This window comes from Dipodomys merriami, unplaced genomic scaffold (genome assembly GCF_024711535.1).
Source record: "Dipodomys merriami isolate MVZ:Mamm:240054 unplaced genomic scaffold, mDipMer1.0.p SCAF_44, whole genome shotgun sequence".
Classification (NCBI taxonomy): domain Eukaryota; kingdom Metazoa; phylum Chordata; class Mammalia; order Rodentia; family Heteromyidae; genus Dipodomys; species Dipodomys merriami.
In genome coordinates, this window is record NW_027206002.1 from 3,720,398 (window position 1) to 3,734,681 (window position 14,284).

The 14,284-nt window shown below is 51.9% G+C and overlaps 1 protein-coding gene across 1 annotated transcript in view; it reads right to left on the reverse strand.

Annotated features, from left to right (window-relative positions):
• Adamts2 (ADAM metallopeptidase with thrombospondin type 1 motif 2) overlaps window positions 1-13,956 on the reverse strand; it is a 154,933-nt gene extending 140,977 nt beyond the window's left edge. The window contains exons 1-2 of the mRNA XM_069993809.1: window positions 13,733-13,956; window positions 12,283-12,683 (exon numbers count right to left, since the gene is read on the reverse strand). Of these exons, the coding sequence (XP_069849910.1) occupies window positions 12,283-12,683; window positions 13,733-13,877 (546 nt within the window). The 5' untranslated portion in view covers window positions 13,878-13,956. The remainder of the gene's footprint in view (window positions 1-12,282; window positions 12,684-13,732) is intronic.
• Window positions 13,957-14,284: the final 328 nt, after the last annotated feature.

Here is a 14,284-nt window from a genome sequence, read left to right on the forward strand (position 1 = left end):
AGAAGATGCTCCCAGCATCCTTATCACTCAGGAAATTACAAGGGTTTTAGGAGGTCTGAGACAGGAACCAGGGATAAAGAACAAATTCCTACATATTACATCACACGCTTATTACAGGGTCGCAGATAAGACACAAAAGCCTGTGACAGGATCCGTGCAACCAAGGCCCAGACCCCAGACTCAGGACTAATGACTCCCATCAGTGGAGGGTGGCAAACAAATGGGTGCAGAGTCAGGAGAGAGACCCTCAGGATGAAGCATCTGGCAAGGGTAAGATCCCACCCCTGCCTCATGTAAAATCCATGTCCAGTACCCACTAAGTTCCAGGAGCCCTGACATGGACAGTCCAGTGACGGGTACCAGTCACTCACTGCCTACTTCCCTGTTAGGACAGCCATGTGGAAGTAGTAAGAAGGAAAGCTCCTTCCCTCTAGAGGGCTCTGAATCTCCAAGTCAAGGACGTGTGCATGGAGAGTCAAGAGCCAACACATGAAGAGTAGCTAGCCCTCTCCACAATCATTTCCTTCCACCTCTCATCTTTGGGTGATGTGCGCTCCCTTTTGCTCTCTCCATAACAAGAGGTAGATGGACTCACAACTGGGAAAACTGAGTCATGGGCCATCAAGAGAAGAATCAGGCTCCCAACCAATCCTGGTTGTGGGACCTTCTGTCTCATGGCCTTTCTCCATATTTTCATCCATACTTGCGTGGGTAAAACTCTCCCATATGACCCCTAGATCCCATTCATTTCTTATCAATCAGACTCTCAGGATGAGTTACAGCCACAGACATTGCTTAAAGCCCCCCTAAATTCCATGCCAGTCAGTGAGAAGATAGATCACATGATAGAAAACAATTTTGTTCTCTGCAGGATGGCCACAGATTTCCTACAGAGGGAACTGTCTTTGTTTGGGCGGAGGGAGGGAGGGGGCATGCTTTCTAGAATTGAGATAAAAGTTTAACTGTGGGTTTGGGAGAGTAGTAGACTGCATATGTAAGTATGGGCAGGCCAGAATCTTCTGTAATATACAGGGGGTTGAGGGGGGCTTGCTCTGGAGAAACAAGATAGAGGATAGGAGATTCTGTATGGAGGAAATTCCTGTATGGAGGAATTTTCTCCATACAGGCCCAGCAGGGAAGAACTGTGAGGTTCTGCCTCCTCTACCTGCCTAAGAAAAGCCCCCTCAAAAGGAAAAGTCCACCAAGGCTTTCTGGGAGTCGTTTCTGGCAAGTATAAACGGGGACTAGGCTTCATCTCTGGGCCAGCAGAGTGGACAACTAAGGAGAACTGGCAGCCCCCCAAGCCAAGAACAAAAGTCCCTTCCCCCACCCCCTCCCATAACTGCAGCATGGTTGGCTTGGGGGGTAAGATAGTGCGTTAAGACATTTTATCTAGACTTCGGCTCCTTTGCTGATAAAAATGGGATCTGAGAAGACTAGAATTCAGAGGATATTGCCTTCACATGAAATCCATCTTAATCTGCAAGCAAGCATTATATTAAGCAGAGAAACGCCAGGGGCATTCCTATTACAGCCAGGCACAAATGAGGATTCGAGAAGCTGCCCGTTACTTAACATCACTCTGAAGGTTCTAGACAGTGCAGCTTGCAAACAAGAATCCAAACCCATCACTGTTTACAGATGGTACAACAGTATGCCTCCGAAACCTAAGGGAATCTACCAAGACATATTAGAATTAATATCTCAAGCTGCCTGATAAAAGATAATTACATAACAATCAACAGCCTTCCTGTAAACCAGTGTTACATGAAAAAGATTCAATTGGCAATGGTGAAAAAGAAAAGTCCTTGAAATAACCCTGATTTAAAAATAAATAGATGACCTGTATTTTAAAAAATGTGTAATACTTTACAAAGCAACAGAATTAAATAAACTGAAAAATACATCATGTTCCTGGCACATGCTATAAATCATGTCAATTCTTTCTTTAATTAGTTTTTATGTTTAATTTAATGGCAATCAAATTCGCAAGAGATTGTTTAACCTGACAAAACAATTCCAAAATTCATTTGAAAGAGTAAACACATGTGACCAGGCAAGAAAGATTTTTCAAAGCAGAAACAGCAAAAGGGGGTGAGGGGGCTGGAGTGGGGAGCAGAGAGGCGGTAATGAATCCATCCAGATGTGCAAAAGAAATACAAAGACAGCTTCATAGGGATTCCCCAGTTTTGAACATGAAATCAAATCAAAAGGCACATAAATTAAATATCTTTTACTGAACCTGATATCCAAAAAATACTATTTCCACCCATCTGAAATGATCTAGGAGCCTAGAGCTGTGATGTGCTTGTCTATATATACAAGGCCCTGGGTTCAATCCCCAGCACCTCCCAAAATATAAAATTTAAATTATCTGTGAAATAGTTTACATTCTTAGGTGTGGCTTGTTTTGGGGTGTTTTGGCGGGGTTATAATCTTCACAATCCAGTGTGTACCTTACCCACAGAGCACCTGTCAGTTCAGCCACATCACATTTCAAGGCTCAGCAATCTCCTGTGGTTCATAACTGCCACCCTAGGCAAGCGCAGCTCCCAAGTGTCCTACGCTTAAGATTGTACAGCTTTGAAACCCCAATAATAAACACAGTTTAGTATTGGCACAAGAACAGACTGCCAGAAAAGTAGAATGTATCCAGGACATTGCTTCATCCTGAATTTATCCTGAGCTTTCCTTTGAACTGACTGAAGATGGTTTGTGACATAATTCATAAAGAAAATAAAACCATACTCATATGTATATATTCACACACATCCTAATAATATTTTGGGCAACAACAGACAACATACAGGGCAGTGGTCCCATGAAATTATAAATCCCAAAGACTGCAGCTAATTTTGTGTAGGTATATTCTGTGATGTTCATGCAGGGAAAAAAAAAATCACCTGATGACATATTTTTCAGAACATTTCCTTGTCTGCGTACCATATGTTGGTAGCGTTTGTGTCCCCTCTTTTTTTTCTTTCTTTTCTTTTCTCTTTTTTTTATGCTGGTCCTGGGGCTTGATCTCAGGGCCCTTGTGCTATCCCTGAGCTTTTTTGGTTCAGTGCTAGTGCTCTACCACTTGAGCCATACCTCCACTTCTGGATTTTGGGTGCCTAACTAGAGACAAGAATCTCATGGATTTTTTCTGGCCAGGGTGGCTTCAAACCATTATTCCCAGATCTCAGTCTCCTGAGTAACTAGGATTACAGGCATGAGAATCCGCCACCTGACTTACATCACTTCTTATCACCTCCAGAGTCTCTGTTCCAGGCAGGTTGATCACACAAAGCATATGTACAACATAAATAAGCCTTTATTTTTCCCTGTGGTCCCAATCTCTATTTTGAATAGAAAAAGACCCCAGTTCAAAGACAAAGCCTTGAATGTTGGCTTCACATAGCTGTTGGGAGTTGCTCCCTCTGCCACCCTGCATCTCCTGCATGGAATCTGCATGATAGCTCTCAGACTCAACCCCTATATAATTTGTTTCTCCATCATCATCATCATCATCATCACCACCACCACCACCACCACCATCACCACCACCACCATCGCCATCAAACCATGCTTTTAGGACTCTAAGAGGACAACTTGTTAAAACACATTTTCACATCCACCACCTCTGGACTCAAGACAAACTCAGTGGTCCCATCACATAGGGTGGTGGCACTGCTTAGGGAGGCCAACTGAATGGTGCTTTTGTTTCATACTGTTGCCACTCCAACTGAGATGCCCACAGGATTCGAACTTTTGGTGTTGGGACATTTGCCACCCAAAATGTCTTCAAAAGGTCACAATGTGATGGCAAAAAAAAAAAGGGTATGGTGCAGACAGCAGAAGGTGTAGCTTTTGGTATCAATGCCTATGCCTGGAAAGGAGATCACCATGCCATATTTTACCAGAAAGGAAGACTCCTAGAGGCAGCCACAGCCAGGCTATCCCTGCTTACCACAAAGGACAACAAACAGGAAAATAGCCAACTCACAGGGGCAAGAACAATTACTAACTAGAGACTGTGGTAGCTGGTGTCTATACTTCAAGGGGCTATGGCTATGGCACGAGGCTGCAGTTTAGCCAGAAGTGTCTCCTCTTCTTAATGGCATATAAAATAATTGTGCAACCTATGTGGCATCTTAGATGCAATGAAATACAGAAATACAGAAACAGCCATTCCTGAACTCTGGATCTGGATTAAATAGAGAGTATGTGAGTATGTCCCCTACTACCATAGACTGAGCAACTGAGTTTCTCACAACTGGGTAAATCACAGGGGTCAACACATCCAGAGGACAATGAATAAGCCTCACCCTGAGTAAACCACCTGCCTTAACAATAATCATGGTATTTTTTCCCTGTCAGGTAAATAACCAGCCCACATTCAAAGTCCATTTCTTCCCTGTTAACCACTGCAATGCCTAGCACTTGGCCCGATCTTTGGTCTTGGATGCGAGTTTCCTTTGCCTGCAAGCAAAAGCCCTGTGCCCCACTTCGCCTGCCCTGAAGTAGACGTGCAGTGTAATTGAAATTCATGGATGAGCCTGAGGAGCTGGCTCCGGGCTCAGTAATAACTTCTCCATATTAATGGCAGCACCGCAGACCCGGTGGACAGCTGACATTTAATATGAAACATACACAGCAGAGCAGAGAGGGCTCCTTACTGGGCCCTCCCATTCCAGAGTGCCTGCCCGTGGGGGAGGGACCACTTAAGGCAAGGCCAAAATTCAAGGACCTGAGGTCTACCTCACCCCTCCATACTTCCATCCCACTTCAGGATCTTGCCCCTGCAGGTAATCTCTGCCAAGAACACACAGATGCATATATCCTCATCCAAGCTAGGCACATGGGGGCCAGGGCAGCCCAGGTGAGTGAGTCAACAGGAGGAATCTGACACCTGCCAGAACCTGAATGAGCAGCATCCTTACAACAGGGACACACCTGGCCACAATGTAGAGTGGGGCAGGAAAGAGGGGGAAGGAGCAAGAGAGAACTCACATCCCTGGACTCAGGCTCAAAGACCAGCAATTGGCCTTGGTGGTCTTCATGAGGGGCCAGGCAGGCTCTACCTTGATCTTCCCTAAAGAAATCCCAGGAGAGATGCCTCCTCATTCTGAGAGCCCCTGCCCTACCCCAGATCTGAGTAATTCCCCTGAGCTTCGGTATCCTCCTCTTTGAAAGGGGACATACAAGCCAGGCATGGGTAGCTCATGCCTGTAATCCTGGCTACTGAGGAGGCTAAGATCTGAGAATGGCTGATCCAAGACAGCCCAGGCGGGACAGTCGGTGAGACTCTTATTAACAAGCAAAAGGACAAAAGTGGAACTGTGTTTCAAGTGATAGAGCACCAGCCTTGAGCAAAAAAGCTCAGGGACAGTGCCCAGGCCCTGAGTTCGAGCCCCAGGACCACCACGGAAGGAAGGAAGGAAGGAAGGAAGGAAGGAAGGAAGGAAGGAAGGAAGGAAGGAAGGAAGGAAGGAAGGAAGGAAGGAAGGAAGGAAGTCAGACAATGGCTTGCTCACAGGCTCGCTGCAGGGCTGGCTATGGTGCTCCAGAGGCACATCTCTGGTTTTCCTCAGGCGTCTCCTCAGCCCCGGCCGATCCCCTCTGGCAATGAGCCGCGGGAAGGCAGCTTTCCCTCCTCAGACCGCGCGGGGAAGTCCACCTCCCAGCAGCCTTTGCTCCCCTCATTATCATATTGGGCTAGGGAAGAGCATGTGACTCGCTGGAGCCAATCAACACAGCACTTGGCCTTCTTGGGCTATGGTGATTGGTTATGGAAAGGTCCTACGACCTAACCCCAACCAATCAGTGATGCTCGAGCATGAGTGAGCGCTGTGGTGGAGTCTCTAGAAAGAAAGGCCCTCCCCCTTTTCCACCCTGCTGCTCCAAGGGCTTGTGAGCAATGATGGAGCCACAGGAAACAGTCCCACGGCGTTTAGGACCCTGTCCAGTCCCTGAATTCTTGCTACCCACTCCCGAGGTAGGTGGGAAGCCACTTTACATCACGATGCCCTGTCCACACTCCGAGATGCCACCACGGGGCACAACTCTGCCAACCTTGCACACAAAACCCCTGACAAATTAGCCCTCGCACTGGACAGTCCCGAGTCATTTCCTTATCCCTCTCTGCCCCATTGTGGGAAGATATCCCTTTCCTCCCTCCAACTATCCCTCAGGAAGAATGCTGGTGAGACCAGCCAGGAGGTTGTGGGTGCTCAGAATAGAAGGTGGCCGTGATGAAGTAATGAAAATTCTGGAAAGTTCTCCAGAACAGCACCTGTCTAGCCTGTAGCCCTTGCCACTTACTAGGCCCATCCAATGAGCTTGCTGCCTGTACAGTCCCTGGCACCCACATCTGCCCCTTGCAGTTCCACATCAGTCCCTGGAGCTCCCACATCTGCTTCTCAAGACCAAACCAGGGGCCCAATGGGCCCACACTGCACACATTTTGCACACCCAATGCCAATAGAATCAGAAGCATGGCTCAGGAAGACAGCTTCTCTGAAGAAATGTGGGAGAGTCAGGCACCCAGGAGCCATGTTCCCTTTGAGGTAGTGGTCTATCAAGGGAGATGGGACCTGAGCTCATGAGGGTTTCTACCTCTCCCTTCTCTAACCCTGCACTCTCAACTATGTGGGAGCCCCACCTGACATCCAATTTTGCAACTCCAGAAGTAGCCTGGAAATGGCTGATATCCGTCACTTTCCACCTAGAGAAACTGAGGCACAATGGGAAGAAAGAGGGTAGTTTATCCAGGGTTATATCCAGAGTCTAGCCCAGCCCAGGGTCTCATCATCCCCATTTAATCCTTTCTTATGTGCTCTGGGGAGGTGGGGTGGGCGGATTCCTTTCTGTATTAGTTTGATTTTAAACTAATGGACCTGAAATCAGATTTCATAAACAACAAAGTAAGGCCAGGAAATCACACCAAACCATGCATGAATGCAAGTGCTTTCCTATGGCAAAGTAGCAGTTTCTGAGCAGTTTCTCCAAGAGGACAGGGAACATCCTAATTGAATGGAGATACCCAAGGTAGACCAACCTTAAGCACCAGAGGCACTGTGTCTCTGGGACAAGCACCACACTCTTCCATTTATAGGCTTCTAGTCTATACTGCCTGGGCGCTCTTGTTTCACAGCTCCCAGCTGAACTCCACTCAGTCTGGTGCTCAACCTTTAGACAAAGCCAGGGTCATCCAAGATATAAATTGCCAAGAAGCAGAGGATACTACATGACATGGGCCTGGTCCAGAGCACAGTGCTACAGGAAAGTGATACGGGAAAGGGTTCATTTGCACTTGCTAAAATCCTAAATATATGGGAATCATGGCACAAAAAGCTGGTGTGACTGGAGCACAAGTGTTAAGGAGACAAAGTGACAAATGAGGCTAAGGGACCCGAGCCAGACTGGGGATAGGGGGGCTTGAATGCTCAGCCAGTGGGTTTGGATTTTTCTTCTCAAAGAGAAAATAGGAAGCAAAGAAATGGTGTGATGTGGTGTGAAGTCAGTAAGGAGAGAGGGGCGCTGGAGAGAGCCCAGTCTGAAGATGGAGACGCTCTGGAGACAGTGGGGGCTTGGGGGGGGGGGGTAGACATCCCTGGGGTGAAGATTAGAGCTTTCCAGGGCCATGACTTTGGATATGGGGCTCCTGGAGGGGAGGGGCAATCCTGGGATTGCTCTTTGAAGTGGCAAGTGGAATCCGGAAGAAAGTGGGAGGAGCTATACTCACCAAGGAGTATGGTGTCAATCTGGGAAAGGAGTCCCAGGGGTAGCAGAGCAACAAGTCTCCCACAATCCCTCTCCACTCCAAAGACCCTCACCCTCAACACCAAAGGTGGACAGGCCAACATCACAATGATTGGTTTAGACATAAGTCTATAATCCAATCAAGGCCAAGCAGATCACTCCCCAGGAGGGACTCTCTAAATTATTGAAGGACATTCAGAAAGGTGTGTGTTGCATTCACAGGAAGTACCCTCTGAGAAGACAAGTAGATCTGCAGCTGCTGGTGGCTCTCCCCTCCCACCCCCAACGGGGGAGGGAACATTCTGAAATAAATATAGAGAATGGCAAAGCTGAGAGACAGCACGTAGTGAACCCCTGGATCCAGCCATGTCTAAAGTTGACATTTCCTCTAAACCACCAGAAAACTAGGTCCCTATGTCTTGTCTGTTCTATCCAACATGTTCTTATTTAAACTCCATGAGCCTTAGAGAAAACAGTAAGCCAAAGAGGAGGCTGAAATCACCCCAGGAGGTTGTATAGATCTCTCATAGCAAGGACTAGGCAGTTGCCTTAGCTCTGATCTGAAGAGCCCAGATACCTATGCACCCAAAATTCCTGCTATCCTCCTTGGTGCTCTCCACATTGCTCTCCAAGCAGTGGCAAGTCAAGATGGAATCACAGATGTCTTAGCACTGAGCAAACTGGAGCCTCAAAAGCAGACACCTGCTCATCTCCATCCTTTGAGGCTGCCTCTGCCTGTCCCTAAGGGCTTACATCACTGGTCCTGCCCAGCCAAGGACACTGACCAGGGAGGTCTCAGTCTCTACTGGAAGAGAGTGGGTAGGGAGAAAGAGGCAGGGCAGAACTTGAGTCTCCACTTTGATCACCCACCAATGAGAAGTCAGGACACCCACAAGGAGCTTCAAGCTGAGGACAGGCCACTGACCAGTCGGCGGTCACTCAGCCACCATGACTGCTCCTAGCTCCTTCTCCTGACTGAGAAGGTCTCCAGGAACTAGGCAAGCTGAGAAATGTCTTACAGAGCCTGATCCTGGGGGCTCACACCTATAATCCTAGCTGCTTAGGAGGCTGAAATTTGAGGATCAAAGCACACATACACACACACACACACACACACACACACACACACACACACACACCATATCCGTAGAAAACTCTCCTGTAGCAATGTGACATACAAGAATCATTCCTGGAGCATTTTTCTCTCATTCATTGTGAAAAGACAGATTTGTAACCCTTCCAATAAACACTATGAACAATTTCCAACTAGGAGCTATGAAAGATGCTATACATACACTTATGGGCCTCTCAGGACATAAGGTACACAATATATCTTATGAGGTGTGCCTTTATTTGGGATATGTGGCTTGTCTATCTGATTCCAGAAGAATTTATATCTTTCTGAAAGGAAAAAAAAAATGTATCTTAAGTCACTTTGGAGAATAGCACCTCCTATACTTCCAGCTCAAAGGGGATTCTGGGAACCGCTTTCCCTGACTAAGCCATGAGTACCCCAACATAGCTAGGGTGATACACAGAACTCACCTGAGGTTAGCAGGAAAAGACAGCTTGCAATTGCTGGGGTCCCTCCATTCATTGCAGAGGTGCCCCATCTGAAAGCAAAGCCAGCACATGGGAAGACAGAGGAAAGAAGTAGCGATGGTCTTAATGAGCTGGTGGGAACACCTGGATCTAGCCAAGCCTGAAGACTTAGCCTCACATGAGCTAATAAGTTTCCCTTTCTGTTCACATTAATTTGCCTTGTGTCTTCTATCACGTGTAACTGAAAGGACAGTGATTAATAGCTATAGTGTTAAATTAGATTAGCGTTCCCTAGTACTAAACAGGTTAGGATACTGATGACAGTAATCAAAGTCACTACTGCCATCCTTAAAAGCAGAACAAATACACTCTTAATTCTTCAGGACTGAGCAAGCAGATAAGCACCTATGTCCCAGGACTAGAGAAGGATAACAGGGCCTGAAGGGCCTGTGGCTTTGGGGAGCACCACAGCCCACCTAAGCATTCAAACTCTAGCTGCCTTAAAATTTACAACTGCCTGTCATACCCTGCACATTCTGTCCACACACCGTGGCATCACCACACATCTGCCTGAGAGTCTAGTGGCATGTGTTCCACAAAGAACGGGCTCTGTGGTCACATCTGTGTGGCGAGTGCTGGATGACAGAGTTGGCGAGATTTCTTTATTACAGAACTTCTCTGGCCTAATAGGCCTCGTCTTTCTAGGATCCATCTTTCTAGGATGGATACAACCACAGGCTTTCCCACAATGCTTTGTTCACCAAACCCCACTTGCTCAGAGCAACTTGTGGTACATCTCCTGCAGAATGTTCTTGGAGAAACAGGGCAAGAGAACCTTGCTTCTTGAACGGTGGTTTGAGGACCAAGAACAGGGGTCTAGACATACAAGACCTCAGGCTCCCCTCCAGAGGTGCTGAGATTGAATCTTCATCGTTGTTTGAGATCCTGGGGACCTGCATGCACAGCCCAGGCTCCTTCACCTGATTTGCTATTTTGAAGTTCCCTAGCAAGGAAGAGCCACAAGAGGAAGGGGCTCTGGGTAGCACTGTGATGAAGGACATGGGCTGCTGGGTGGATTTATGCGTTTATCCACGTGAAGTCCCTTGAGAGGAAGTACACAGGCATAATTTACTCGTTTAATTACAGCTCAGCCTCCGCCACCTCCCCCGGGCTGGGAAGCATTGTGGCAGAACAGACCAGACAGAACCAGACCAAACTCTACCTTCTCAGTCTCTGTGGTCCAGTACAAGTTACTCAAAGGATAAAAGCATTCGTTATTACAAAATCAGAACGGGTACACCCACGTGTACCCTCAAAGAAAAAGGATAAACAAAAAGATGGAATGATGCTGTCCCACTGTCTCAAAGGTCATTACTGATGGCATTCAAGGCCACCAGGCAGGGCAGTGTTGTTTCCAGCCCTGGCTTGCATCTCTACCTGTGGATGTCCAATGCCTGGGAAATCTCAGCATGCCTGTCCTACCCAGGCCAATTCACATCTGGAGCCTGACAGGTTCCTCTCTCCATCCACCCACTCTGCCAGCTGCCAAAGGCTTCGCTCAAGTAGTCCCCTAAGAATGCATTCTCAAAGCTCTGGTTAGATGCCCTTCTGCTTATCCACCCCTGAGTTAGTAGCAGGACCTGCCACATTTCTGGTCAGTCCAAAGGTACTGGTTGAACCAATGACCATATGACCAGATGAATGAGTGGACATTAAGAGACATCATTTTTGTACCCAAGTCTGAGAAGGACATTTGTAGTTTGCATTATGCCCATCTTCCAACTCAATCCAACCGAAGGCGGTGATTTTTCCGAAGCAACAAGTGATATTTCCTGTGTGTCCATAAAAAGAAACACAGTGGTTGTGGGGCTTAGTGTAACTGCCAGCTGTGCAGACGGCAGAAGGAGCTTGGCTGTCCAGGGGAACTGGTTTATTTGGGGGTGGGAGCGGGCTGGGGAAGTGGCCACTGGCCAGGAGCAGGAGTGCCCTGAGCAGCAATTAGAGCAGAACCCACAGTGGGCGGCTTTTAGGCCAGCATAGCCGGCCTGACCACCACACACCCAATCCAAAATAGAAAACTGCAGAGGCTTCCGTCATGTGCCAGGTCTCCGGAAGGCTGGACAGCATCGCCAATGTCAGCTTCCTCCCTGAGCATCGATCCCAGCTTTCTTTATGACTCCCTTGTGACCCAGCTATGGTCCCTTGGGGGTCCCCAAAACAGGTGAACCTCCCATTCTTCGGGGGCTGCTTTCCTCTCATCCCCCACCCCATCCCACCCTTCAAACTCAGCCCTTGGGCACCAGAGCCTTCATTGCCCAAGGCAGCCCCACCTCTTTGGCTCAAAATAACCAATTGGAGTTGTGCAGGAAACCACAGTATAAAAATCAGAGGCCCTGGGTCAGCCAAGGGGCAGAGGGCTAAAGGGGCATTCTAGCATTATTGTCTGCTGGGGGGGGGGCAGTTGAGCCTCATTTGTGCAGGAAGCCAGCACACCCACCCTCTACACACAGCACACTGCTACAGCGCACTGCTTGGACGTCCAACAGACACGGATGTGTATACGAGTGAGCAGAAACCCACAGATGCATACGTGTTGGGAGAGACACCTTCACATGTTCACACACGCTTTCCAGAACCGCACACTGCCAATGCACACACCGACCTTCCAGCGGCTGGCAACACGCAGACATGGACCCCTAGGTATAAGGAAGACTCCCTCCCCCGCCCGTCATTCTGTTACTTGGAAAGTGGGGGCTGTGGGGCTGGAGGTGGGGTGCTTGCCTAAAATCACACCTTTCTCAGACAAATCAAAACAAGTTGCCTTGCCACCAACACCTTCAGCCACGCGGGAGCTTCCCTGGGCACCAGGAAGACGGGGATGCTCCTCCACATAGAATGTAGGGGACTCCAGGATCACGGGCTTTGGATGCTCAGACAGACAGACAGACAGCCATCGAGACCAGACTGACAGACAACAGAGAAAGAAGTACTCACCAGCCCATCGCAGTTGCTGAGCGCCACCGAGGAGGCTTTAGCTAAGCCCGCCACATCCCCGACATAGAAGCAGGTCCCAAGCAGGGGCTCCACGCGGGTGGCACCGCTCTCCTCCTGCCATTCCACCGTGGCCCCCGGAGCCACGAGGCGGGCATTGGGTCGCAGCCGTAGGTGCAGGTCTCGACCGAAGACTGTGACATTGTAGAAGACGTGGTGGCGGCCGGGGTCCTCCTCCCCGCTGCCCTCTGGGAAGCCCGAGGTCTGCAGCGGGGCAGCCCTGCGGGCTCGAACCCCCGCACCGGCCGCCGCCAGCGACACCACGTGGGACACCAAGCGGCCCTGGGCGTCAGTGCGCACGGGCACCGCCAGGATGCGCTGGGCTCCGCGCCCCGGCGGCCCGCCTGCCAACGGGGGAAAGGGAAAGGGGCGTTAGCCTGCCGAGGCCCCTGGGTGACCACCACCACGCCACGCCTGCATCCCCAGCCCGGGCCTCCGTGGGGAAGGAAGGGCCATTGCACCAGGAACCCCCCCCCCAAAAAAAGCTCGCTCACGCCTCCCCGTCTTTCTGGCACACGGAAAGAGGCGTTGACTGGCCCGCCGCGCGGAGCCACGCCGCCCCGGCCAGCCCCCTCGAGGCCCCCGCCAGCTACGAGTTTTGCCCCCTACGCTGCTCCAGATTAGGGTCCCGCGAGGACCCCCCCCCCCCGCATTTCCCCCAGGGCGCGGGGGAATCCATCCATCCACCCCACCCCCGTCGGAGCGTCCCCTTGAGCCTACCACCCTTGCCAGGATGAGGGGGCTTCTTCGAAGCCTTTCTTGCTTGGTGCCCTAACCCCCGCGCACCCCGACCCCGCGGCGGCCCCAGCTACCCGGGGGCCTCCGGAGCCGCACGGGCGGCCTGTCCTCGGTGTCCGGCTCCCCGCCAGCCTGCCGCCGCCGGAGCACAGGGGAGAGGGGTGAAGCCGGGTCCCGCCGATCCCCAGGGATCCGTGCCGGGGCTCCCCGACCAATCCCCGGGGACCCCAAGGCGGCGCGCCCCGCACCGGCTCCTCCCGAGAGTCCCCGGACGCGAGCACGGGCGCCGCCGCCGCCGCCGCCGCGCCCTGGCTCCCCGGGACCCGCCGGAGCCGGCTCTGCGCGCTCCGCCGCCCGGCTTTGCCCGGCCCTCCCGTCTCCACGCCCCGCGTCTCCCGGAGCCGCGAGCGTCCCGGGGCTCCCCCCCGCCTCGGCCCCGGGCGCCCCCTGCGCGACCAACCCGGACCCGAAGTTGGCCAACTTGGCCCCGGGCGGGCGGGGCGCGCGGAGTTTGCCCAAGTCAGGCTGGACGACGACGCTTGGGGAAGGGGACGGCGGGGCCCAGCCCGCAGGGGGACCGGAGCAGGAAGGGTACCTGGCGGGGGGGGGGTGGAGAAAGGGGGTGCGAGTGGGGAGGGACCCGAGCCGCACTTACCTGAGGGGTCCGCGGCGACAGCGATCCGGACGATCGCGGCCGGCGGCAGCAGCAGGAGGAGCGGCGGCGGCGGCGGCAGCAGCAGCAGCAGCAGCAGCAGCGCGGGGCAGAGCGGGCGGCGAGCGGCTCCCGCCGGCGGATCCATGGCAGCCGGACCGCAGCCGGGGCCCCGCACTCGCAGCCGGCGCGAAAGTTCCCCGCGCGCCGCCCAGCCCACATCTGGGGGCAGCTGGAGCCGCCCGCAGCTGCAGCACCGCAGGGCGCGGGGCGGAGGAGGCGAGGCGCGGGGGAGAGGGCGGAGGGAGGGAGAGAGGGAGGGAGGGAAGGCGGGGAGGGAAGGAGCGAGCGAGCGAGCGAGGCGGGAGGGGGGAGGCGGACGGGGAGGAGGGCGGGGACGGCGGGCGCCTCAGCCTGCGGTGACCCGGCGCTTCTTGGAGAGGCTGCCGCCGCCGCGGTTCCCCCCCCTTTACCCCCCCTCCGCGCCCCACCGCTCGCAGCGAAGCGGAGACGCCCCGTGGCGGCGTTAGAGATGCGCTCCGGACCGGGACTCGG